The 27,586-nt window shown below is 44.2% G+C and overlaps 1 protein-coding gene across 1 annotated transcript; it reads right to left on the bottom strand.

Moving 5' to 3' along the window:
* Positions 1 to 1,171: 1,171 nt before the first annotated feature.
* LOC121936948 (interleukin-6 receptor subunit beta-like) lies at positions 1,172 to 24,108 on the bottom strand. The gene is made up of 14 exons (XM_042479673.1): positions 23,805 to 24,108; positions 18,880 to 19,000; positions 17,973 to 18,154; positions 12,718 to 12,872; positions 11,483 to 11,663; positions 10,777 to 10,859; positions 10,178 to 10,397; positions 8,492 to 8,677; positions 7,428 to 7,529; positions 6,513 to 6,659; positions 5,944 to 6,084; positions 5,434 to 5,536; positions 3,977 to 4,058; positions 1,172 to 2,207 (listed from the first exon to the last, which is right to left on the bottom strand). The coding sequence occupies exons 1-14, from the start codon at positions 23,869 to 23,871 to the stop codon at positions 1,680 to 1,682; spliced, it is 2,298 nt and encodes a 765-aa protein (XP_042335607.1). The 5' UTR covers positions 23,872 to 24,108; the 3' UTR covers positions 1,172 to 1,679.
* Positions 24,109 to 27,586: the final 3,478 nt, after the last annotated feature.

The following is a 27,586-nucleotide window of genomic DNA, read 5'->3' as shown; positions in this document are numbered from 1 at the left end:
GATTTCATGATTCCTAGTCACCGATCTTCTGGGTTGCAAAGGGTTCTTCATACATGCGAAATTCCAATTAAAATTGAATTAAAATTAAATTTGCACCACAGTGTGAAAAATGCAAGGTGAATCTTGTTGCAGAGGCTTTGAAATGGTCACCTGTGTTGCTTTAAGGCCCACATTGTGGCAGGGGACCCAGAATGTGGATGCATTTCCTTTCCAAGCCAATAAGCCTTGCCATGCAAAGGAGGTTTCTGAACATTTGGGGGGATTGCTGGGGAAGAAGGCAAAACAGAGATGGAGCAGGGGCTCCCCCTAAAGGCAAAGAGGTAGAACTACAAGAGAGAGAGAAATCTGCTTTGAACCCAAAACCACCACCACCACCACCACCACCATCATCATCATCATCATCATCATCATCATCATCATCATCATGCCTCTCCCCATTGATCGAGGCAGGGAACAACAAGAAATCCACAGTCACAGACTCTCAACCTTAGAAAACCCAAGACAGCTTCACGTTAGGTTGCCGTAAGTCGGAAATGACTCAAAGGCACACAACCGTGACAACATTAATTCTAATAAATGGGGTATTAAGTGTAGTGTAATGTAGTGGTTTGAGTGTTGGGCTAACTCTCTGGGAGACCCGGGTTCGAGTCCACGTTCAGCCAGCGAAACCCACTGCAAGACCCGAAACACAATGGCAAACTCCCCTGAAAGACTTTTGCTGTGGATTCTATAGATACATTATAGATTACAGTTTACAGATTGTTATGTAACTTCATTTCTTTTACTATAACCTGCCTCAATCCGTAGGTTATTATTGATATATAGATTCTATAGATAGGTATAGATATTCTGTAGATGGTGTAGAAAGGAGTGTTGTATAGTGGTTGGAGAGTGTTCAAGTAGGATTCCAGGAAACCAGGGTTCAAATTGTCGCTTGGCCGCGGAAACTCACTGGGGGATCTTGGGTAAGTCACACTCTCTCAGCCCTCCAAGGAAGGCCATGGCAAGCTCCCTGTGAAGAAATCTGGCCAAGAAAACCCTAGGATATGATATAGGATAGGACTACCATAAACAACAACAAAAGTTGTTGGAGGAAGAAGAGGGGGAGAAAGAGAAGGAGAAAGAGAAAGAGGAGGAAGGGAACAAGGATGGAGGAGAAGGAGCAGGAAAAACTAAAAACCATGATAACAACAATGATTCTCAGTAACACCAGAAGTGATGGACTGCAAAGATGTAAGGTCTTATTAAAAAATCTTGCGAGAAGTGTGGCCTTGTTCAGTTTTTGCTATTTATTTTTGGATTGTTGGCTTGCAATATGGTGACGATGGTGACAATGACGATGATGATGATTCTCAGTAGCACCAGAACTGCTGGCCTGCAAAGATCTAAGGCCTTATATCTTGCAAGGAGTGTGGTCTTGTGCAATCTTTGCTATTTATTTTCAGATTTGTGAAGTCGAAGGCTTTCATGGCCGGTATCCATAGTGTTTTGTGGGTTTTTCGGGTCATGTTCTAGAGGCGTTTATTCCTGACGTTTCGCTGGCATCTGTGGCTGGCATCTTCAAATAATGTTTTCAGATTGTTTGCTGGCAAGATGATGATGATGATGATGGTTCTCAGGAACGCCAGAGCTGCTGGACTGCAAACATCTAAGGTCTTATAAAAACCTTGCAAGAAAGGTTACGAGTTTTGCAAGTTATCTCTGCATGGGATTTCAGCTGGATGGAGATCTCTTTCCATCGCCATCAGACTACCCAGGAGCGGGAATTCGCCGGTGGATTTGAGTGCTCTGTTTTGCACCACAACTTCATAGGTCAAATTCTGAAGCCAAACGCTTTGTCCGAACAGGGTTCTGGAATATACATTTTGCGGATCCGGTGCTTTGGAAAAGGAATGGGAATGATGAGGACTCCTCCACGATTCTTGGAGCCCGCGGCTGTTATGGACCACAACCACTTTCGAGTAGTCCACCTCATTGGCGGCTGTGGATTTGGGGGGTCCTTCTCCATCTTCCCACAAGGTGCCCCTCTTTCCATTGATGGAGATGGTCTTCTGGAAAGTGCTGGGGACCTGAAGCAACCACTGGTCACCGAGAAACTTCCTTGGGTCGGATCCTTCTTGTTGGGAAGTATGGACCCCCAAGAGGTCACCGATAGTCAGAGTGAGATAACCTTGGCTCCACGTTTCTGTGCAACGCGAGGACGGATCCTGAGGATTGCAAATGGGGAAGTGATCAAGACATTAGTAGCAGTAGTATTTATTATTGCAGTCCAATGACCCATCAATACAAACAAACAAATCATTGCACAACATCGAATAGGATACAACTTAGTATTTGTGAGACATTTAGCCTTCTCTGTCAGAGAGCTCTGGTGCCACAATAAACTACAGTTCCCAGGATTCCCTAGCACTGAACCGGAGCAATTAAAGAGGTTTTTTTCTGCAATGTGTTTTGGACCATACTCAATTAAAACATTTTCTAAATACGCCGGCCAATTTAGAAGTTTCTTTCTCTCCAATCTTAATTACCGTATTTATTATTATTATCATCATTAATTTATAACCTGTCTTCCTCCCAGTATGGGGACTTAATGATTACCTATATTAGTTGCTTTTATAGTAATGTGCTTTACCTGCGGAATTTGTTATAATTATTGCATAGTTTTATATTTTATTGCTCCTTAGATTGTACGCCTTTGGCAGGATTTGATGTTTAGAATTGATTGTATCTGCAAAGTGCCTTTTTTTTTTGTTACTGTACTTGCTTTGTTGTTGTATATGCATATGTATGCTGTAAACCGCTTTGATCGTAGGAAAAGCGGTATACAAATAAATCATATTATTATTATTATTATTATTATTATTATTATGTAAACTTATGGCACTATATAAAATAATAATAATAATAATAATAATAATAATAATAATAGGTTTGGCCAGGTTGTGGTGTTGTGCAGTGTGCGACTGAAGTGTTGGACTAGGAGTCTGGGCTCAATTCTAAAGAAACCCATTTGGTGACTTTGGACACGTCTCATACTCTCAGCCTAAGATGAAAGCAATGGCAAACCTAGTCTATGGAGTTTATCAAAGGGGAATTGGAATCCAATGGCAATCTGAACGCAATCATGGGGTTTAACGTTATTGTGTGATAGACTGCCACAAGCAAATTCGGGCAATGGCATGCTATTTTCGGGCAATGAGGAGCCAGTTCGAATGCAATGCGCATTCACGTAATTGCACTGAACTAGCGACTTTAAGTGAATGCATTCTGGCCTCACTGTCTTTTCATATATTTTAAAAAATCACTCTGTAGCCACAGCAGCTAAGATACTCACAAATGTATTATACAATTGCAAAGATGAACAGAGGAAGGTTAGAATGGGTATATAAGTTTTTTAGGGGGAAAGGGCAGTCTCACAAATGTAAAGACTAGCTTAGATAAGAGGTGGACGGACTAAGGAAATCTTGATCAACTTTCTAGAAGAATATATTTTCAATATCGAACCGCTCTATTAGAAACCCAAATGAAAAGTGACATACAATGGAGGTAGAGGGGTTTTACATTGGAGAAAAGTGATAAAGCTTGGATTGTCATTACTACTGACATGCAGATTTGATCGGAGAAAAAGCTTGGATGTTGGCTTATGTATGTAAACTATATATTGTTAAATAATATCTGCTTTGCTGCTTATAAAAATTAAAAAAGGAAAGCAAAAGGTCCCCATGAAGGTACACAACAACAACAACAACAACAACAAGGGTGGCTAGTGACTTCTGTATCAATGGGTTGAGGAATCCGTTCTCAGTGTCATATTGAACTTTTAAAGGGGCGCTGACCACTATTTCCTATTCAACCCCCCAAAAGAGGTTTAGCACCTTAGATGGCTCCTTTCTGGTTTAGTCTAAAATCCGGGCCAGATTCAAAGCCCCGCTGACATGGGAGTCACCAGTCCCCTCTGGCAATGCCGTCTACTAACCAGACACATTTTGGGTGGCATCCATGTGGCGAGGTTGCTTTTTGCTGGATCTGGGATTTGCGGCCAGAGGTATTTCTGAACCCTGAAAAGTGAATGAAAAAGATTCAAAATGCAATTTTAAAAGGAAAGAGAGAGAGAGCGTAACATTTGGCTTGCCAGTTATCCATTGCATTGTTCCAATCAATAAATATTACGGCTGGAATCCAGCATGGGATTTCCATCTTTATGAATAGATTTGCATGTCTAGTGTCTAGGTCGAGGGAAGTAATATCGCCGCTCTATTCTGCTTTGGTCAGACCTCCTCTGTGTCCATTTCTGGGTACCACGATTCAAAGATGGATGTGGACAAGCTGGAGCATGTCCAGAGGAGGGTGACCCAAATGGCGAAGGGTCTAGAAACCACCAAGGCCTATGAGGAATGCGTTAGGGAGATGGGTATGTTTAGCCTGGAGAAGAGAAGGCTAACAAGTGACATGATAGCCATGTTCAAATATTTGAAGGGAGGTCATGTTGAGGATGGAGCAAGCTTGTTTTCTGCTGCTCCGGAGACTCTGACATGGAGCAATGCATTCAAGCTGCAGACAATGCAAGGAATGCTGGAAGTTGCCATCTGGAGGGCCACATGATTATTATCATCATCATATCTGCCATTCTCAGGCTTAATGGGAAGGTTTTCTTATACACTCATCCCTCAAGATGCCACATTATAGCCACAACTGGAAAACCCTAAAGAAAGATTCAGTGGGACTTTACTATTTGAGGTTTCTGCCTCCAACAAAGGTAAAGCATTCCCCCCCCCCCCAATATTGGGACTGTGTTGGCATGTTTAAACTCAAAGGCACTTCAGGTTTTCCTGATGCAAAAGCATGAATGCTCTATGAGAGATTCAGTATCCTCTGCCTAACAAAGGGGCCTGAGACCTCACAAAGGATGGAGACAGACTGCATTGCAAAGGAAGTATCTTTTTGTGTTGCAAATGGATGTTAACATTCAGGGGTAGCTGTGTTGGCCATTTAACAAATACAAACAGAGATCCATCAGTGATACCTTTATTGGCCAACCAACATGCACAATATATGTGTTGCCATGGATGCTAAATTTGAGAATCTCCCAGTTGCCACATGGCCAGAAGAAGGAGGTAACTACTACCTTGCAAATAATACCCCTCCATACCATCTGAACTAAGAACAGAAAAAAGCAAAATGCTGGCCTATGACTAACATAGTCAAGTTTCTTCTTCTCCTGTATGGTATGTAATACCTTTCCTGATGAAGAAGCCAGTGGAGCTCTGAAAGCTTGCAACGTGGATATTGTGCATTTTGGTTGGCCCAGTAAAGGAATCACTGTTGGGTGGATTATTTGTTGTTGTTGAAGTTATTGGATTTATTACCATCCCTTTTGTAATGTCCATATTCCAGTCTGTTTATAATCCTGACTACTTTTTGAAAAAGACATACCACCGATGTTTCCAGATGCAAGTCAAAGAGCCGGCAACAAAGAGGAGGAGGAGAAGGAACCCCACGCAAAGAACGGATAACAAAGTTTCGGCTTCTCCGTGACCTATGGAGGAGAAAAAGAAAAAGATAGAGAAAAGGAGAGTCTGGAAGATCTGATCGGCTGCATTGAGGCTGGAGGTTCAATTACTGTACTTAGAAAAGGAATCTTGGCCAAGATCAGCCAAAGAACCTCCTGAGAGTTAGAGGTGTTTGATAATGGAAGATGCTTCCTTGGAGGGTGGATGAGCCTCCTTCTTTGGAGGTTTTTAAGCAGAGGCTGCTACCTGTTGGGAAGGATTGGATTGTGTCTTCTTGCATAGCGGAATGGGGTTGGACTGGATGGCCCACGTGGGTACCTTCCAACGCTATGATTCAGACATTACCAGTCCCAAAGTGTTGCTATGGCAGTTAAAGTAGAAGCACAGTGCTACCACTATGTAGTGGGGAGGGGTCTCCCGGAGTCTTACTCACCGTTGCTCTTCATTCGGATGGACAACGCTGGTCCCCGGGTGCTCCCTCCTTCGGTGGAGGCAGCAATGGAGACCCTGATCATGGATCCGGGTCTAAGGCCTTTGATGAGATAACTCTGCACTGAACCCTCTACAACCACCGCTGTTGAGAAACAAAGCAGAGGGCATCACCACAAAGGCAAACCAAAGGCAACCTTAAGGTGAACCTATCCCAGGGGTTTCCTAGGCAAGATTTGCTCAGAGGGGGATTTGCCATTGCCTTCCTTTGAGGCTGAGAGAGTGTGACTTTTTATCCCCACTGTTTGTTGTGGTTGTGTGCCTTCATGTCATTTCGGACTCATGGCGACCCTAATAGACATAGCTATCATGGGGTTATCTTGGCAAGATCTGCTCAAAGGAGGCTTGCCTTTGCCTTCCCCTGAAGCTGAGAGAGTGTGACTTGCCCAAGGTCACCCAGTGGGTTTCATGGCCAAGCTGGAAATCAAACTCCAGTCTCCAGAGTCCAATGCTCAGTATGCCATGCTTTCAGAATCATGGGATTAACCTAATCCCCCCAAATGCTGCCCTTACTCTGCTCATCCCTTCCGTCTTCTTTGTAGCAGATGGAGTAGTTCCGGATCACTCCACCCCGGTCCTCCAAAGGGAGTTTCTCCCACAGCAACTTAACCTGGGATTTCCAGATCTGGACAGGATACAAAGACGGTGCCCGAAGTGGAGCTGGAAAAGAGTACACATTAGCATCAGCAAAATGCAACTATGACACCAACGTAAAGCAACAAGGAAGCTCAGTGGTTGGTGTTTCCCATGTCAGTGGGGCAATGAATCCAGTCCAGGTTTTCGTACTGGTTATAGGTGAGCTGTCCAAGGCTCTGAATGATATTCCCAAATAGGTCCAGCACCTCCGAGAGCTCCCTCCAAAGCTCTCTCTTGCTTCTCCACCTCTCCCTTCAAACTTGGCATGGATCCACTGCCCCACTGACATGGGATCCATAAAGCTGCCCCTACCACTTAGTTATTGCCCTTGTCAGGATACTCTTTGGTGCTGCAGAAACCTAACCCTATTCTTCCCATGTTATCTTTGCCTCTGGTACCAGATTTTCTATTAGAAATGCAATGCCCAGGAACACACTGACTTTGTTGACTGGGATATCCATATATAAGGAATGGCATGCATAATAACCAGCATGGTGTAGTGGTTTAAGTGCTGGACTATGACTCTGGAGATCAGGGTTCAAATCCCTGCTCGAGCATAAAAACTCACAGGGTGACCTTGGGCAAGTCACACTCTCCCAGCCTCAGACAATGGCCATGGCAAACCCACTCTGAATAAACTTGCCAAGAAAACCCCATGATAAGTTCGGCCAGAGGGTCGCCATAAGTCAAAAAACGACTCGGAGGCACAGAACAACAATGCAGAACAAACAGAGGGAATGATAAAAGGTCAGAAAGTGTTTCTTGAGATCAGATTTATTCTGGTCCACATACCAATCTGTTTCGAGTAACTGCTGGTAGAACCCGAGGCCCAAATGGTGCCATCGATGAGGGCAAAGAGCTTGAGATTATAGAGATGTCCTGGCTCAATTGCTTCTGCAGGGAAAGAAAACAGAATCCATAGTGGTGAAATCCATGCAAAACATGAACGCACCGCACTTCCCTTCTGATCTTTCAGGTCAGATTTAAGGAAAGTTAACCTTATTTCTCCCCTAAAACAGAACTAAACAGGGCTTGCAATTTATCCAAGGTGCTGCTGCAAAAATCTCATGGGGTTAATCTACATATTAGTGTATTATGCAAACTGCTGGTGGAGGTGAGTGGCCAAGGATGTATTTCTTGGGATGGATGGGCACCACCGTCCCACCGGTTGTTCAATGCACTCTGATATGTCACTCGGTTTGGTCCGCACCCCTTGCACCCCCCTAGTTACATATCAATTTAATGTAAAAATCTCTAGCAGCAAATGAATCCTGAGCTCTCCATAGAAGTTAAGATGACTAAACTGAGCCTTTTGACATATCAAGGCATGGCTCACTAGAAAAGACAATAATGTTTGGCAAAGTAGAAGCCAGTAGGAAAAGAGGAAGACTTCCTTCCAGGTGGATAAGACTCCGTCAAGGAAGCCCTGAGTTTGCAAGGCTTGAGTAGGATGGATTAGGGTGACTTGCAAGTCTCCCATTTAATAGGGTTGCTATAAGCCAAAATCAAGTTGATGGCAGTTAACAACAATAACAACCAAGTCTGCAAAGGGCAAGGAGATCCCTAGGACAGCTTTGTCTATGGAGTTAAATCTGATAATCCAGACTGTTCCCCAGCTATCTGGACTACTGTATGTGTGCTGTTTGCCTTCAAGTCATTTCGGCAACACTAAGGCGAACCAATCATGTGGTTTTCTTGGCAAGATTTGTTCAGAAGAGGTTTGCCCTTGCCATCCCCTGAGGCTGAGAGAATGTGACTCGTCCAAGGTTGCCCAGTAGGTTTCATGGCTGAGCTAGGAACCGAACCCTGGTCTCCAGAGTCCACAATGCCACGCTGAATCTGATCTACTGGCTCACCATTAATGACCATGTGGTTGACGTTCCCAGGCTGATGGCGCCAGAAAATGTTGGCACCCTCTTTCTCAGGTAAGCGGCCCCACTCCAAAATGTAATGCATCTGCGGGAAGCTGGGAAGAGACCACTGAATGAGGAGGCCCTTTTCCCCCACTGGTGAGGCGAGAACTGGAAGCGGGGAGGATGGATCTGGAAGAAAATAAAGCTTAGTTAGTTACTATTATAAAATAATTACCTGTAATTAGAACTGGAAGCTGGAGGAGCAATAGTTAGTTCCTATAAGGAATCTTACTTTTAAAAAGTAATTTGTCCTGTTATAATTCACTGCAATTACTCGTTGGAATGCTTAGAAAGTCACTTATTGCAATACTTACTATGTTCTTCATTGCTTTTGCATTATTCTTTTGGAGGGTGGAATTGGATAAATGAAAGGCATGATGAAATGGCATTTGAAAAAGCCATACCAAAACGCATCTGAAAATATCTAGAAATAGCCTCCAAAATAAAGTTAAAAAGTAGCTATGTGACATCCGTAAAGCAACTTAGGCTGCCTGCTGCACTGCAAAAACAATGTAGTTTGGCACCGCTTTAATTGCCATGGCTCTGTGCTATGGAATTCTGGGACGTGTAGTTTTAGCCTTCTCTTAGCAGAGAGCACTGGTGCCACCACAAACTACAAACCACAAACTACAAACCCCAGGATTGTATAGTATGGAGCCTTGGCAGCTGAAGTGCTGCCAAACTGCATTATTTCAGCAATGAAGATTCAGTCTCATTCCCATTCTCCAGTTTTTAAAAAATGATATTGAATTGTAACGTAGCTATTCATTTACGACTGCAAAAACTAGCGCAATTGCAAGTTCATTGATGAGTTCACCCCATCGATGAAAAGGGCCACAAAGGCAAACCCCTCTGAGCCAATCTGGCCAAGAAAACCCCATGACAGGTTTGGCTTAGTGTCGTCGTAAGTCAGAAATGTGTTGAAGGCACACAAGAATGCCGAAGGAAGTATTGGAAGATGAAGGACACAAAGAAAGCCAGTTATGTGGCAGGGGTTAAAAAAGGAACAAGAGATAGTGAAAATAAGGATACATTTGGGTCCATATCTATGTCAGGACGTCTGATTCTGGCATGTGTAGCATTGCCAGCACTCAAGACCTGGCCCTGAGTCTCCAGTTTTTATGGATTGTGTCCAAGCAGGAGATGATGATGATGATGATGCAGATTCTCCAGGTTTTTGGGGCGAGCTCAACAACAACAATAATAGTAGAAACAGTAATAGTAATGCACTCTTTCACTGCCATGTCCAGAGCCAGTCTTGGCAGTTGCATGCATTTTTCCAGCCACAGAATCATAGAGTTGGAAGAGCCCCCAAGGGCTATCCAGTCCAACGCCTTGCCATGCAGGAACTCACATTCAAAGCACCCCCAACAGATGGCCATCCAGCCTCTGTTGAAAAACCTCCATGATAGGGTCAACCTTTCCGACAATGTGCCCTTCCTCATTGATGCACAGAGCCAACTCTGACAACTATGTGCCCTTCCTCATCCATGCCTAAAGTAACCTTAGTTACCATGCGCTCTTGCCTAGTGAGAAGCTGAGTCCATCTTGGCAATCCCTTCTCCAACCTGGCTCCCATAGAGGTAACCCTATGCATTTCCCAAACATGGGCCAATTTGGAAGGCTTACCTTCTTGGCCGCCGGATGGTGGGACCACAATTTTGCTCGAGGGAGAGACCCCCACAGCATTGCTGGCTGCAATGAAGAAGGTGTACCCGACCTGAGCTGGGAGAAAGAGGGTACATTGAAGGTCTTTAGTGAGGCACTGCAGGATTGCGGGCTCCCCCTTCCTTTGAGAGCGGAGACGGTATGCCAAAATTTCTCCATTGGCTTCCGTTGGCTTCAAGGGCTAAACAGAAAATGGAAAGGAAAAGAAGAATTGGGCCAAAACTGGTGCCATGTCCTATTCCAAGACTTAAATTACAGTCAGCCCTCGGTAGCCAAGGATTATGTTTTTTTCTGTCTTCAGAGTCAAGCATCCACGGTTTGAAAATATTTTTAAAAAGATGTACATTCCAGAATAAAATCATGGATGACATTTTTTTAAAAGTTGTTTTTGTTTTAGACTTGCTAGTGTTGCAATGCAACAGACATCTGAATCCCAAACTTAACTTACTTAAATATATGCCCCCTTAAATGCATTGAATTTGGATTTTTGGAAAGCTCCTAAATGATCATGCTCAACCTTTCCTATCTCTAGTCGTGGCATGCGAGGTTTCCTTCCTTACCTTCCACATCAGGACAACGGATCTCTTTCCATAAGCATCCGGGGCTCCTAGTTTCCTCCAAAGGGCCGGTCCTCTGGAAGGAACTGCAGAAGAAACCAACAGATTCAAGCGGATAAAAAAACTTGAAATCGTACATTAAAACTGTAGGAGCAATAGAGACAAAAGTTAGTTTATCAACCAAGTTAGCTTCCTATCACTAGGTTGATTGGGGAGCTGAAACTTTTATTGGAGGCCTAAGAAAGAGAGCTTCCCCCCTTGAAGAAGCTGGTTTTATGCTTTTTAAGATGGGCTTGAAGTTACTATTAGTGCCAACATGGTGCAGTGGTTTGAGTGTTGGACTATGACTCCGGAGACCTGGGTTCAAATCCCTGCTGAGCCATAGAAACCCAAAAGATGGAGAAGGGACGATGGGAGGGGGATAGGGAGGAAGGAATGAAGGGAAGGAGGGAGGGAGAAAGGAAAGGACAATGAAAGGAGGGAGGAAATGTGGAAAGAAGGGAGGAAAGAAAGGACAAAAGAAGAAGAAAGGAGGAGGGATAAGAAGAAAGAAAAAAGGAAGGAAAGGAAGGAAGGAAGGAAAGGAAGGAAGGAAGGAGGGAGGGAGGGAGGGAGATAAGGAGGAAGGAAGGAAGGAAGGAAGGAAGGAAGGTCAAAACATGTGACACTTCTGCCCTGACCACTGCTTAAGGCGACTCAGTCTTCTCACCTGCAGGCAGTGTCCTTACAAATCTCTCTGCGCTCCATTCACTCCAGACGGGACCTTCATTGCTTTGGAGAGAAGAGCTGTGCAGGTATTTGGCTCGCACCCGGACAGAGTAGTTGGTGAAAGGGGAAACGCCGCAGATGTTTGCAAAGGCTGCTGCGTTCTCCACCACTGTAAAATTCACCTTCGGAGGAGGAAAGACGACAAACCGGGAGAGAGGAGTTTGCATCATTTCTTCTTAGAGTTGCAATGAGCAATCCATAAGATATATTTCTGTTAGGCTAGGAGTCTGAGACCAGGGTTTGTATCCCCACAACTGGGTGGCCTTGGGCTAGTCACTCTCTCTCAGCCTCCGAAAAGGCAATGAAGAAATCTCACCAAGAAATAGAGACAGTGTAGTACAGTGGTTTCAGTGTTGGACTACAATTCTAGAGACCAGGGTTCGAATCCCTGCTTGGCCATGGAAAAACCAAGGGGAAAACCTCCCTCGGAGCAAATTGCGCCCAGAAAACCCCATAAAGAAAACCTAAGATGGTCCTTTGGGTGCCTTTCCAGCTTCATGGTTTGCCATGACCATCCTCTGAGGCTGAGAGAGTGTAACTCACCTGATGTCACCCAGTGGGTTTCCGTGCCAAACCAGGATTCGAACCCTGACCTCCAGCATCATAATGCAACACTCAAACCACTACACCACACTGGCTTTCGTTGTTAGACTTAAATTGCTAAGAGAAACACTAAGTTACAAAGGTCTCATTCCCACTTACAAAAAAAGTGGTTTGCACTCCGAATCAATGGATTGATTCATTCTCACTACATTTGCCCCGATTGCATTTTCCCCCTGTAAAACAACCCACTTGTGGTTTGCATTCACAAATGAATCGGTTCAAAATGGACCCGCTCCAGCTGGCCAAAGGGCAAATTTAAATCGATTCCGATCCGCATCTGGTTCACACTTGCGCAGAATCGATTTATCCAAAAAGACACAGAAAATGTCATCGTCAAAAAGAGGCGGGTTAAATGAGCAGAGCGCATGGCCCCCCTCTCCGAATCGCTTCAGCGAACCAGTTCAAGTGGGAACCAGGGTCATGTGAGCTGGTTCAAACGAATTTGTGATCCGGTTTAAAAGGTAGTGGGAATCAGGCCAAAGTTTTTAAAAAATGAACAAATGAAAGAAAATATTTCACTCCAATTTCAACCCTGATGAAAAGAACTGATGCAAAAAAAAACCAGCCGCTCACCTGTGTCCAGGAGGTCTCTGCCAAGTCCCGGTAATGGATCTCATACTGGGCCTCCGACGCAGACAGGATCTCATCTCCTGGTAGGTCCCATTCCATCTGGAAGCAACGGCTCTGGTTCGCAAGGATCGCACGAATCACTGGGGGACTCAGTTTTACTTGGGTAAAAGTAAATGGGGAGAAGAAGAGAATGCAGCTCTCAAAGGCAAGGGACAAAGAACCCACCCAACCTCTTCCATGCAGTGGCTACCACTTTAGAATAATAGATTCCTAGAGCTGGAAGGGATCCCTAAAGATTATCCAATCGAACCTCATTCTGCCATGCAGGAATACACAATCCAAGTACCCCCAACAGATGGCCATCCAGCCTCTGTTTGAAAACCTCCAAAGAAGGAGACTCCTTGGAGGCAGCCAATTCCACTGTTGAATAGCTTTTACCATCAGGAAGTTCCTCCGAATGTTGAGGTGGAATCTCTTTTCCTGTAGCTTGCATCCATTGCTCCATTGCGTCCTATTCTCTGGAGCAGCAGAAAACAAGCTTGCTCCCTCCCCAAAATGACCTCCCTTCCAATACTTAAACAGGGCTATCATATCACCTCTTAACCTTCTCTTCTCCAGGCTAAACATCCCCAGCTCCCTAAGCAAGGCTTTATAGTTTCCAAACCCATCGCCATTTTGTTCGCCTTCCTCTAGACATGCTCCAGCTTCTCCACATCCTTCTTGACTTGTGTTGCCCAGAACTGGACACAATATTCCAGGTGATATTTCCCTTTCAATATTCCACTTTGCTCCCCTTAGGGACTAGAAACCTGAACCGACCATCAAAGGTCCGACCTGCTGCCTTTACTCCAACTCTCCGTGTGCTAAACCTTCCCCTTATTTTATTATTCAGTAAATTGCCAATAATTGGAAAATGCATTAATTTGTTTTTCAAAAACTGGGACAGAGAATGGAAATGAGGCTGAATCTGCACTGCAGAGATAATGCAGTTTGACGGGGCTTTTAACTGCCGTGGTTCAATGCTATAGCATCATGGGATTTGTAGTTTACCATAGTCTCTGACAGAGAAGACTGAGTGCCTCACCAAACTACTACTACTACTACTATTAATGTTAATTTATACAGCGCCATAAATTTGCATGGCACTTTACAGACATCATCAAAACAACCTATAACCTGCCAATGGCGTACAATCTAAACTACAAATCCCAGACTTACTTTGCATTGAGCCAGGGCAGTTAAAACAGTGTCAAACTGCATTATTTCTGCAGTGCAGATGGAGCCTGAATCTCACAGCTCTCCCAAGGTTTAAGTATAATAATAATAATAATTATTATTATTATTATTATTATTATTATTATTAGCCCCCCCAGTCACAAGGAATCCAGGCGGGATACAGCAATAAAAATACAGAGAATACAATAAAATAAAATACAATAAAATTAAAGAGAGCGACGTGAGTTACAGAATCGTATGTTTCCCCCCTCCCCATCAAAACTCAGAAAAAGTTACTTTTTGGGACTCCAGCTCCCAGAATCCTCCAGTGACCATGCTAGCAAGGGAATGCTGGGACTTCGAGTCCAAACCAGCAACATTTCCGAGGCCTGCTCCAGTCTGTATCCAAAGCGATTCGACAAACGTTGTATTACGTAGCCGCCATAATTGTTCCATTTCATACAGCTGTCTATGTCTAATATAGCCTTCTCCAACGTTTCATCTGCGATCTGTCCTTCAGACTAGTCTATAAAGCCTTTTCATCTGCAGATCGCTTTTGTCTCCTTTTCCATTTTGCATCATTGTTTTATACATTCACCCCGACCTTTTGGTTGTGGGAGTCACGGATGCGTTTATCCCTTTGCAACCATTGTTCAATCTTGTCTTTTGAACTTTAAAAAAAGGCATGCCTCTTTTTAAAAACTGCTTCCTCCGGAGAGCTCCACCGTGTAAGTCATCCACTAAGCCATTTTTATATATACATAAAGGAAATTGAATTACAGTATTGTTCTTTTTTAATTGCATGCTTCACCTTTCCGCAAACGCACTTGCGGCAACAGATTTCCTTCTCCCCCACATATTTTTATTCTTACACCAACCCTGTCTGCCCGGTTCTCTTTCCCTCTCATATTTGATCCTCACAACAACCTTGTGAGGTAGGCAGGCTGGGACAGAGAGGAGGACTGCTCTAAAGTTACATGGTGAGTTTCATGGCTCAGTAAGGACTAGAATCATAGAATCATAGTTGGAAGAGACCACAAGGGCCATCCAGTCCAACCCCCTGCTACTCAGGAACTCTCAGTCAAAGCATCTCCATTGACAGATGGCCATTCAGTCTCTGTTTAAAGACCTCCAAGGAAGGAGACTCCACCATAATCTCTGAGGAAGGAGTGTGTTCCACTGTCGAACAGCCCTTAATCCCCAGCTCCCTAAGTCGTTCCTCATAGGGCATGGTTTCCAGACCTTTCACCATTTTAGTTGCCCTCCTTTGGACACACTCCAGTTTCTCAATGTCCTTTTTGAATTGTGTTTCCCAGAACTGGACACAATATTCCAGGTGGGGCCTGACCAAAGCAGAATACAGTGGCACTATTACTTCTCTTGATCTAGACACTATACTTTTATTGATGCAGCCTAAAATTGCATTGGCCTTTTTAGCTGCCGTATCGCACTGTTGACTCATGTTCAACTTATCGTCTACTTGAACTCCCAGATCCCTTTCACATGTAGTTTCATTCAGCCAGGTGTCACCCATCCTATATCTGTGCATTTCATTTTTCTGCCCTAAGTGCAGTACCTTACATTTCTCTGTGTTGAATTTCATTTTGTTAGCTTTGGCCCAGCTTTCTAGTCTATTCAGGTCATTTTGAATCTTGATCCTGTCCTCTGGGGTATTAGCTACTTACTCCTCCTAATTTGGTCTCATCTGCACATTTGATAAGTATGCCCCCAATTTTGTCCTCCAAGTCATTATTAAAGATGTTGAATAGCATTGGCCCCAGGACAGAGCCCCACTGGACACCCCACTGGTCACTTCTCTCCAGGATGAAAAGGAGCCATTGCTGAGCATCCTTTGGGTTCAGCCGGTCAACCAATTACAGATCCACGTAACAGTTCCTTTGTCTAGCCCACATTTTACAAGCTTGTTTGCAAGAATGTCATGGGGAACTTTGTCAAAGGCCTTACTGAAATCAAGATATACTATATCCACAGCATTCCCTTCATCTACCAAGCTGGTAATTTTATCAAAGAAAGAGATTAGGTTTGTCTGGCATGACTTCTTTCTCTGAAACCCATGTTGACTTTTTGTGATTATGGCATTGCTTTCTAGATGTTCAAAGACTCTCTGTTTAATGATTTGCTCTGGAATCTTTCCTGGTATAGATGTCAGACTAACTGGACGATAATTGTTGGGATCCTCTTTTTCCCCCTTTTGAAGATGGGGACAACGTTTGCCCTCTGCCAGTCTGCTGGGATTTCTCCTGTTTTCCAGGAGTTTTCAAATATGATTGTCAATGGCTCCGATATTACATTTGCCAGTTCTTTTAAAACTCTTAGATGCAGTTCATCTGGTCCTGGAGATTTATATCTGTTTAGATCAGTCAATTATTCCTGTACTATCTCTTTACTTATTCTGTGCTGAAATTCCCCTATTCTGTCCTAGAACCTTGATCCCCCTCAAATCTCAGTCCAACACTTTAACACAGGAGTGAATAACTGCATTAGGTCTGGAAACCAGTTCTACCTACCTACATACCTATCCATCCAACCCCAACTCTAGCTCAGAGGTGAATAACTACATTAGGACCTAATAACTAGATTAGGCCTGCCATAAAGACCTTCCAGGGGGCGGGCAGTCAGTCAGTCAGTCAGTCAGTCTGTCTGTCTGTCTGTCTATCTACCATCTGAACCAAGACCAGAAACAGAAAATGTAGACCTATGACTAACGTCTTCAATTTCTTTCTCCTGTTTGCCTGACGAAGAAGCCAGTATGACTTCGAAAGCTTGCAACATGTAATTGTGCATTTTGGTTGGCCCTATAAAGGTATCATTGTTTGGATGTTATTTGGATTTACTATATGCCCAACGCGGCTACTCCTAGATACTCTAACCCAGGGTAAGTAACTATGTTTGAGGCCAGTTCTCTGCCCCCAAGATCTTCCGGGGGCACTCTATCTATCTATCTATCTATCTATCTATCTATCTATCTATCTAATCCATCCAATCTATCCATCTCCAGCACTCTAACCCATGGTGAGTAAATAGATTGGAGGCCAGTTGTCTGCCCCAGAGACCTTCCAGGGGACAATTATCTATTCATCTGTCTTATTTATCCATCCATCCATCCATCCATCCATCCATCCATCCATGTCCAACACTAAACTAGGACTGAGTAACTAGATTAGGAGATCAATGATCTACCCCAAAGGCATTCCATTAGCTGCATGCTCCATCTATCTATCTATCTAGCCATCCATCCAACTCTAACCCAGAGCTGAATAACTGGATTAGGTCTGGAGATCAATTCTCTACCCAAGGCACCTTCCACAGGGTGCCTGCTCTATCTGTCCGTCCATCCATCCATCCCCAACTCTAACCCAGGGATGAGTAACTAGATTAGGTCTAGAGGCCAGTTCTCTGCCCCAACATCCTTCCATGGGACAATTATTTATCTGTCTTATCCATCCATTCGTCAGTTCATCAGTACAATACTCTAAACCAGGATCTACTGGTGATCTACCCCAAAGACCTTCCATTGGGTGCCTGATCTATTCATCCATCCATCCATCCATCCCCAACTCTAAGTATCTAGATTAGGCCTGGAGTCCATTTCTTTGCCCCAACTTTCAGGGGGCACTCTATCCATCTTTCTTTAAAAACATCACATCTTATCCAATCTTCACTTTAACCACATGAAACTATGTACACATGGATACACTTAGGCTGTGTGTATGATATTGTCATGTAAAGGTCTAATTTTAATGCTGATAGCTGTTTACATCACAACTATCACCACTACATTCAGGGATGTACGGAAACGACGATTCACGGGTAACATCAGTACAAAAAACATTCCTAAGGATCTTGTATGGGATGGGATGGAAGGAGAGGTCAAGTTACAACACTGGGTGACACCAACCCTAGTGTCACCATTGATCCTACGATGTGGTTTTTGCACATCTTCAACTACATCTACATCACACATTACTGGGAAGGGAGTCTAGATTTCCTGAACAAGAGCTTGCATGCTGCTTAGTACTTACCAATGTTCATTCCATGGATGCATTTTTCCAAAGAGCTAAGCCGGACTTGTTGGTTCTCTGCCGTGAGTTTGATTTTGTAGAAAGCAAAGAGGTTCTCAATGGGGATGCTGCACCAACGCTCTTCCGGCTTGGCAACGCATTCCGCAGGGGCCCCAAAATCTCTCCGGCAGTGTCCAGATTCCCTGAAACGGGAGATTATCGGCAACAGATCCCAGATGCAGATTCCCTGTTCCACTGACATGGAACCCACCACTACCATCCCTGCCATATAGTGATAATATAGGAATATAATACAATAATAAATACAGTATAGTGATAATAATATGCAAAATGTAAGAATAATATTATGCAAAAATTAGGAATAATATAATAACAGAATTATGCAAATATATAATATAGGGAAAATATAGGAATATAGCTTGCAACCTGTATAATGTGCATTTTGGTTGGTCCAATAAAGGCATCCCTGTTTTGTGGCTTTTGAATGATACTATGTACTTTGTTATATGGCCAACACAACTATCCCTGGTTATATAAGAGAGGAATATATTATTCCAGATTTTTAAATGTATTTATTTATGGTATTTATATCCTTATGTTGGAGCACTCCTTTTCCCTATTTGGAATAAAACCCAGAGCGGATTCGAAGACTAAAATGGAACAAACAGTGTTATGGCCTGAATTATGGATAGTGCTAACTAGAGCAGATTTCTTGAATTAAACCTATCCCCATAAGTATTGATTTATTAGTTAAAATTGATTTGATGATCGTTCTCCAGTCGGGACGATGGGAATCATGAAGTTGCTTTGACCGCAGCTCCCAGCATTCCTTGCTCCTGGATGCTGGGACCTGCAGTCCAAAACCACATAGAGAGCCCTATTCAAGCCAACAAGTAACACAACTCACTCTGTAACATGGAGGGTGTATGTCATTGGCGGATGCGTCTCCGGCAGAAGATCCCAGTAACATGTGATGTTTCCCCCCCAGAAAGTGACACAATATTCAATTTTCGGGACTCGTGGTGTCACTGCCGAGAAAGGAAAAGAGACACAAACCAATAAACAGCTATCTTTCAATAGCTTGGGCTCATGATAATACAGGGAAAACATTATTTTGCTCAGTGAGTCTCAAAGGCACAACAAGGTCCCTTTGCAAACAAACACACAAAACACAAACCATACAACACAATTCTGCCAGGCCTGTTCCTCTTGGGCATGAACTTTCCATGCGGTCACAACAGTTCCCTCAAGTGGTGTTAGCATCACAGTATTGCAGTATCTTAAGAGTCAGAAGGTACCCCAGAGGTCATCTAAACCAACCCTTTGCTGCCCACAAATATACAAGTAAAGCACTCCTGGAAGATGTCAAGGGCCACGATATAGAGCTCAGTTAAAGAGTTGAAAGGGCCAATCTCCATTCATGAGACTCATAAGCTCCATCTCTTGGAACATGGGAATATTTAAGCGACTGAGTGCCTAAGCTTTTGGTCAAGATTCATCTCTCCATTATTGCAAATGTAACGCATGTTTTCAACAATGTGGATTATGAGCAATTAATAATAAATTGGAGGGATGGGTGTTTTTTTAGCTGTATCCCGGATCCTTTGGAGGCCTTGTGACGTTCATCGACAGGACAGATGGAAGGATTAGGAGCTCTTTGCTCGCAGGAAAATGTCAGAGCCTCGCATGGTGTTCCTTGGGGTCCCCAAAGCATAGAGGGACATGAATTCGGAACATTAAACTCACCCACCACAGCCGGCGTCTAACGCAAAGAAGCGAAGATGCAACAGCTTGCCAATGAAGTGGTGATTAATCCTGGGCAGACACAAAGCCCGCTCGCCACAAAGTGTGCATGTTTTGAACGCCACCAGGGAACACTTTGGCACTGTTCGGTGCCAGCAAAGAAACTGGCACTGCAAGCGAGGCCCGTGTGAGTCATTGAGAGGGAGTGCGATGCCCATCACTCTGTTCCTCTCCTCGAAAGGGTGGTCATTTTACTCCGCAGGTGAATGTGAGTTGTAAAAGTCCTCACTGGTGTACAAGGGGCTGGATCTGCACTGCAGAAGTAATCCATTTTTGACATCGCTTTCACTGCCATGGATCAATGGGATACAATTCTGGGGTTTGCAATTTTGGCCTCATTCCCACTACCTTTTAAACCAGATCACAATTCAGTTAGAACCGATTCAAACAACCCTGGTTCCCAATTAAATTGAATCGATGAAGCGATTCGGTGAAGGGGGCCATGCACCAGACCCATTTAACCGGCATGTTTTTGGTGCTCATTTTCCGCGTCTTTTTCAATAAATCGATTCTATGCAAGTGTGAACCACAAGCAGATCGGAATTGATTCAAATTTGCCCTTCAGCCAGCTAGAACCAATTCATTTTGAATTGGTTCATCGTGAATGCGAGCCATGAGTGGGTTATTTTGATGCCAGAAAATGCGATCAGGGCAAATGTAGTGGAAACCACGCTCCGATGTCGAATTGATCCATCAATTTGGATCGCACACCGATTTATCTGTAAGTGGAAATGAGACCTCAATGAGCTTTTCAACCTTCTCTGTCAGAGAGCTCTGGTGCCACAGCAAACTACAAATTCCAGGATTCCAAAGGATGCAGCCTTGACAGATAAAGTGGTGTCAAACTGCATTCATTCTGATGATAATCCTGATGTAAGCTTCCACTGAGCTCAAAATTGTTTGATGGGATTTTTGGGTCAGATCAGGCAAAAGCAAGCTGTTGCAGCCTTTTCTAAACTTGTGTGTATTTCCTCCTTAATAACTTTTGTCCTCTTGACCACGTGCCGATGATGCTTGGGCACACGAGTGCCAATATCTAGCTGTGAAGTGTGAGACGGTATGCAGCCTGGGCTTTCCCAGATCAAGATCAAATGATGGGACTGTTTCTTCTCAGGGGAACAGGGAACATTTAACCTATCCTGCTTGCTTGTAGCCAGATGATGGATACAGAGCAGAGTGGAGGGTGAGCCCTGGCTCTACCATGATTGTGGGAAGAGGCCTTCCCTCTCAATCATGGTAGAACCAAGGTTCACCTTCCAACTTGTTCTGTCTCCACCATCTGGTTTGATAAGTAAATATACAGACCTACTAGAGCAGTGGTTCCCAACCTGTGGGTCGGGACCCCTTTGGGGGTCGAATGACCCTTTCATGGGGGTCGCCTAAGACCATTGGAAAACACCTATTTAATTACAGTTATGAAGTAGCAATGAAAATAATTTCATGGGTTTGGGTCACCACAACATGAGGAACTGTATTAAGGGGTCGCGGCATTAGGAAGGTTGGGAACCACTGTACTATAGTGTCTTTGCAACTTGCAGTAAAGCATGAATTAAAACTTGCAAACCATATCATGGAAAATAATAGTCCCATTCTATTCTGTTTTAGTCAGACCTCATCTGGAATACTGAATCCAGTTCTAGGCACTACAGTTCAAGTAATCCGTGCAAAAGGGATATAGGGGCCTTAGTAGACCATACACTGAACATGAGCCAACAGTGTGATGCAGCAGCTAAAAAAGGCCAATACAATCCTGCTCTTCTAGGTGGGATGGAGTTTGGCATGTGACCTTTTTTCTCTTGCTTGGAGCTGAATGCCCCAAAACTGGAACATTTGCATCCTTGTAATTTTGCCTAGAGATTTTCCTTGAAAGCTGGAGACTTGGAGCTAGACAAGATCTGGCAACCCTAGAGATGATGCACCATGCAGTTTTGAAGAGGTTTGGAGAGGTTTGGGCTTTGCTTTCTCACCACTAGAAACAATGCCTTGGAGCCCTCTTCCTCCCCAAGGATCTGGGACTGACGAAGGCTGCTTTTCCCCAAAGGCTCCGAAAGATGAGGTTGGACTGTTCTATCAATTTATCCGGCCGCGGACACAATGTTCCCTCCGCTTCCAGAAAGCGAACCGGGAACAAAATAGAGACGTGGATAATTCGAAATGGACTGGGCCGAGGAGTAAAAGGAGGGGACAGAGGGTGATTTATATATGCACACGCACAGGTTGGCGGGCCAGAAACAATATGTAAGCAGATCGGATTACAAAGTCTGGAACAGAAAAACACAACACAGATGAATCTCACCTGGTCAACAAAAGGCTAGGAAGGAGTCAGAAAGGGGATCTGAGGAGAAGGCAGCCATGACAAAGGTCGTGCCTCTTGGCTTCTCCTACCTGCTTTGCAGTACGGAGCATTTTACTTCCAACTGTGTTCAATTTTCACCTTCCCGGCTCTCAGCCTGCTTTCGGACACAGTCAGACAACCTGTGGGTTTTTCTCATTATATGCAGGAAATCTTTGGTGTGGAAGGAGTCATGGCTCCAAATCAGCATTGAAAACAGGGGGTCATTATCTGTCTGCCTAGTCAACTACCTGTCCTCATCTCATCATAGAGTTGGAAGAGACCCCCAGGATCTGCCATGCAAGAACACCCAACCAAAGCAGCCTTGACAGATGGCCACCCAGCCTCTGCTGAAAGCCCCTCCAAAGAAGGGGACCCCACCATCTTGGCTTTCTGCTTTCTGCTTCATAGAATCATAGGATCATGGCAGAATGGGGCCGGACTGGATGACCAGACTGGCGATATGATAGCCCTGTTTGAATATTTGAAGGGGTATCCTACTGAAGATGGAGCAAGCTTGTTCTCTGCTGCTCCAGAGATTAAGGCATGGAGGAATGGATTCAAATGACAGGAAAAGCGATCCCAGCTCAACATTAGGAGGTACTTCCTGACAGTAAGCTGTTCAACAGTGGAAGACACTGCCTTGGAAAGTGGTGGAGTCTCCTTCTTTGGAGGTCTTTAAACAGAGGCTGGATGGCCATCTCTTGGGTATGCTTCGACTGTGTGTTCCTGCATGGCAGGGGATGGACTGGATAGCCCTCGCAGTCTCTTTCGACTCTAGGATTCAATAAACCTTGGGGTCATCTGGATTTGGCAAAGAGAACTGTGCCACCCTCAAGTGATGGTTTGGTCCAGATCACTGGATAAAAGAAACAAGCCCCCAAAAAACCATACTAAGTAACAGTTTATTCATAGGGTTAGTGTTGATCTTTTCAGCTTGGTTGGTGGAAGATGTCTCCCATTCAGAACTAGGAAAGGTTCTGAACTGGAAAAGATCTGAATGTGAAAAGGTTTCTTTTTTGGGGTGGTGGGGGGGTATTCAGCATTGACCTTGTCAACAGAGGACCTTTCCCATTCAGAGCGGGAAAAGTTACTTTGGGGGGGAATCCAGTGCAATGGCTGATCTCACACTAGCAGGGGGGTGAATCTACTCTGCGCCCAATGCAGCTTACAGTCAAAAACTAAACCTACAATTGCTTCATTGATGTATTCATTTGATTTTTATCCCAGATGGGACTTAAAGCAGCTTGTGACAAACCAAAGAGCCAGCTTGGTGTCAGTTTGAGCTCTGAACTACAACTCTGGAGACCCTAATTCCCAGTTAGCCATGGAAACCCAGTGGGGGATCTTGGGAAAGTCACACTCTCTCAGCCTCAGAGGATGGCCATGGCAAACCTCCTCTGAACCAATCTTGCCAAGAAAACCCCATGATAGGGTCGCCATAAGTTGCAAATGACTTGAAGGCACACAACCACCACAAAGTTCAGACTCAAAAGGGGAATGGATTCACTGTTCTCACTGACCTGGGATGCACCAGGCAACCTTACTTCAGCAACCAGCATCCCTCAACAGCCATATAGACGGGGGGATTTTGGGAGTTGTAGTGCAGTTCTGCCCCCGTTTATGTTTTGTAAAGACCCAACACAGGCAATGGATTTGAAAGGTAGGAAGACAACTCATCCCACCATGGCTCTTACCTGAACAAGAAGCAGGAACGAGGAGTGTCACGATCCACCCCAAAGCCAGCTGCATCCTGAAGGCCATGATGCTTAAGTCGCCTGGAAGGGGGGGAAAGGAAATTACAGATGAGTTTTCTTTTCCATCAAAAGGAAATCTTCTCCCTGTGCATGCTTCTTTTCAAACAGCATGGCTGTATGCGCGCATGGGCCTACCCACACACTGCACTTAGGCACATCTGGGGAAAAGGACAGCATATTACTGCAGTACCGCGTGTGGGCTCTTTTTGTTAAAGCGCAAAGATGTAAAAGAAAGAGCGCAACAACTTTCCTCCTCTGTTCCTCCTTCTCTCTTTTCTAAACCTTCCTCCCTCCAGACTGTTCTTCCTCTTCTGTTGGCATTGAAGCAACTGAGTTATAGCAATTCAAGGAAGGTGTGTGGCCCAGTGCATGCACAAAGTCCTGGGTTTAAATCTTGGCATTTCTAGGGCTGCAGAAATTATCCAGATTGACACTGCTTTAACTGCCCTGGCTCAATGCTCTGGAACTGTGGGATTTGTAGTTTGGATTGTGTGATTGTAGCTCTCTGACAAAGGAGGCTCAGTGTCTCCATGGCAAAACGAAACACCAGAAATAAACTCTTCTAGAAGATGGACACATAGCCCCAAAACCCCACAAAAAACTATAGTAACCTGGATTATTTCTGCAGTGTGGATGCAACCTGGATAGACCTGAAAACAGCCCCAGTTGTTAGCTCCATGTCAATGGGGTGGAAAATCCAACCCAGGACTTAAAGGAATTCTCCAAGGTCCTGAATCCTATCCCAAATATGTTCAGTACTATGGAGAGCGCCATAAAACTATGAAATGGTGTGGTGAGTTGGGCCTCTGCTGCCAGGCAGATGGGTTTTATCATCCTTGGTGGCATCACGACCAAATGCTAACACTGCTCCGGTGGCATGAAAGAGGTCACTTGCATGAATGATCTCACTGGATACTTTTTCCATTCACTATTTAGTTTGAGATAGGAAAGAAATATAAAGGCTGGGGACAGACTGGGAAGGGAATGTTTCTCTGTCGCTTGTTCAGTTTTCATAGCTAATGGAAAGGGAGATGGGTCACACTTGCACACTTTGTTTGCTCCTGTTACAAATAACCCTTGGGACTTCATCTCCCATCAGCCTTGCCTTGGTGAGGCTGCACCCCAGCCAAGGGTTCCTCATACCTCCAGCAACTCAGATTTGAATTTGATCCCTATCCAAGGGAGAAGAGCCAGCATGGTATAGTTGTTCGAGTGTTGAGACTAGGATACCAGGAGACCAGGGTTCAAATTACGGCTCAGCCATGGAAAACCACTGGAGTGACTTTGGGCAAGTCACACTCTCTTAGCCTTAGAGGAAAGCAGTAACAAACTTCCTCTGAAGAAAGCTGGCCAAAAAAACTGTAGGATAGGGTCATCATATTAAAGCCAACATGAAGACACATAATAGCAGCAACCACAGATGTTCATCCTATTTTGAGAAATCTATGCAGTGTAATGGTTTGAGGGTGGGACTATGAATCTGCAGTCCAGGGTTTGAATCCAAGCTGGCCCATAGCAACCCACTGAGAGACTTTGGGCAAGTCACACACTCTCAGCCTCAGAAAAACCCCAAATAGCTTCATCTTAGGGTTGCCCAAAGTTGAAAATGGCGAGAGCCAGTGTGGTATAGTGGTTTACACATTGGACTAGGACTCTGGAGACCAGGGTTCGAATCCAGGCTCGGCCATGGAAACCCACTGGGTGCCCTTGGGCAAGTCAGACTCTCTCAGCCTCAGAGGATGGCAATGGCAAACCCCCTCTGAAGAAACTTGCCAAGAAAACCCCATGATAAGCGTCTCCATCTCAGAAATGACTTGAAGGCACACAACAACAACAACAACAACAACATATTCTAATAAATGGGAGCATGCCACAAAAGGCCCAGTGTGGTGCAGTGGTTTGAGTGTTGGGCTCACATCTAAAAGGTCTGCTGATGCTCAGAGTTGGTGTCACTGAGTTAGAAGGACGAATGGTACAAGATCTGGCTTAAGGCAGCTTCTTCCTATTGAAATGACCCCAGAATCATGGGAACTAGAAACTAAAGGGATCTGAGCAGCAAATGTTCTGCTTTGCATGCAGAAAGATCTAAATCCAATCCCAGGCTGGGAATAGCTCATACCTGAAGTCCTGGACAGCTCCTGCCAGTCAGGGTTGGCAATATTGGCACAAATGGGCCAAGCATCTGACTTGGTCTTCCCATTCATTCCACAGATCTTTGAGGTCTGTTGAAAATTCACCAAAATGTCCCCTCTCCATACACACAGAGGCTTTATCCCTGCCATCAGGTTCTTCTTCCCAGCTGCTCTTGAGACAACACAGCAGAGAAATGCAAAATCCAAAAGGTGAAGCAAAGAGCAAAGCATCACCTGCTGCTCCAGAGACTAGAATATGAGCCGACGGTTTCAAATGATAAGAGATCCCACCTAAACGTTGGGAAGAACTTGACTGTAAGAGCTGCCTGAAAGTGGAATGGACTGCCTTGGAGAGCGGTGGACTCTCCTTCTTTGGAGGTCTTTAAAACAGAAGCTGGCTGGCCATCTTTCCGGAGTATAGTGCCTAGAAACGAACACCTTTTGTGCCATGATTGCAAGGGCAGGGAAGCGTCTGAATAACTATCCGTAAACCACTCTGAGAGCCTTTGGGGCTGAAGAGCCGGGTATAAATATTGTCAATAAATAAATAAAATACCTGCCCTTGAAAACAGTGCATGCACAAGGAATCTAGGAGCCGTAGGAGACCACAAGCCAAATCTAAGTCAACAGTGTGATGCAGCAGCTAAAAAGGCCAACATGATCCTATGAATATTGTGTCCAGTTCTGGACACCACAGTGGACAAGCTGGAGCGTGTCCAGATGAGGGCAGCCAAAATACTGAAGGGTCTGGAAATCACCAATCTCCCTGAGGAGCAACTTAGGGAGCTGGGGATGTTTAGCCTGGGGAAGAGAAGGTAAAGAGGGTGCCATGTTGTTGCTGTTGTTGTTGTTGTGTGCCTTAATGTCATTTTATGCAGCTTATAAGTCAACTTATGCAGTTGCGTCTCCCTGCATATTGGGAGGTTGGAATAGATGGCCCTTGTGGGTCCTTCCAGCTCTAAGATCCTACGACCCTCGGATTTTTCTTTAATGGTTTTAATGGTTTATGATATTTTATTATAGTATAGTTAGAGGGGGAAGAAAGTGGTAGCATGTTGTATTTTATATTGTATTTTATTTGGTGCTGTGAGCTGCCTCGATCCTGCAGGAGAGGTGGCATATTATTATTATTATTATTATTATTATTTAATTAAAAGTGGAAACTATATTTGGTGAGTTGCAGAGATTAAGCCTAGAGTCCTCTACACACATCTGCAACTTCCCAGGTTTATGTTCCATTTGCTATTTTATATGATGATAGCATCAAGATTAATATATACCCCCCCCCCCAATGGAAACAGATATAACAGAATGGTTCTTGAAATTATCTGACTATACGGAAGTTGATAATTAATTAGAAAGTCTAATTAGAAAGGATTCAATGGATAAATATAAGAAAGATTAGTCAAACCTACTTTTGGGGAGAGAAGGGAACATATGGAAAAGAGGATTGAGGCACCAAGTTTTAGAGAAACTACATCTGTAATACTTATGTATATAATATATGTACTTTTATAAAAGGGGTTAAAAGTATCTAAAATATTGGCAGTGATAATCGTATTACACAAACATACACACACACATATATAT

The sequence above is a fragment of the Sceloporus undulatus genome, chromosome 7 (genome assembly GCF_019175285.1).
Source record: "Sceloporus undulatus isolate JIND9_A2432 ecotype Alabama chromosome 7, SceUnd_v1.1, whole genome shotgun sequence".
In the NCBI taxonomy this organism is placed as follows: Eukaryota; Metazoa; Chordata; class Lepidosauria; order Squamata; family Phrynosomatidae; genus Sceloporus; species Sceloporus undulatus.
This window is presented reverse-complemented; position numbering and strand designations above follow the sequence as displayed.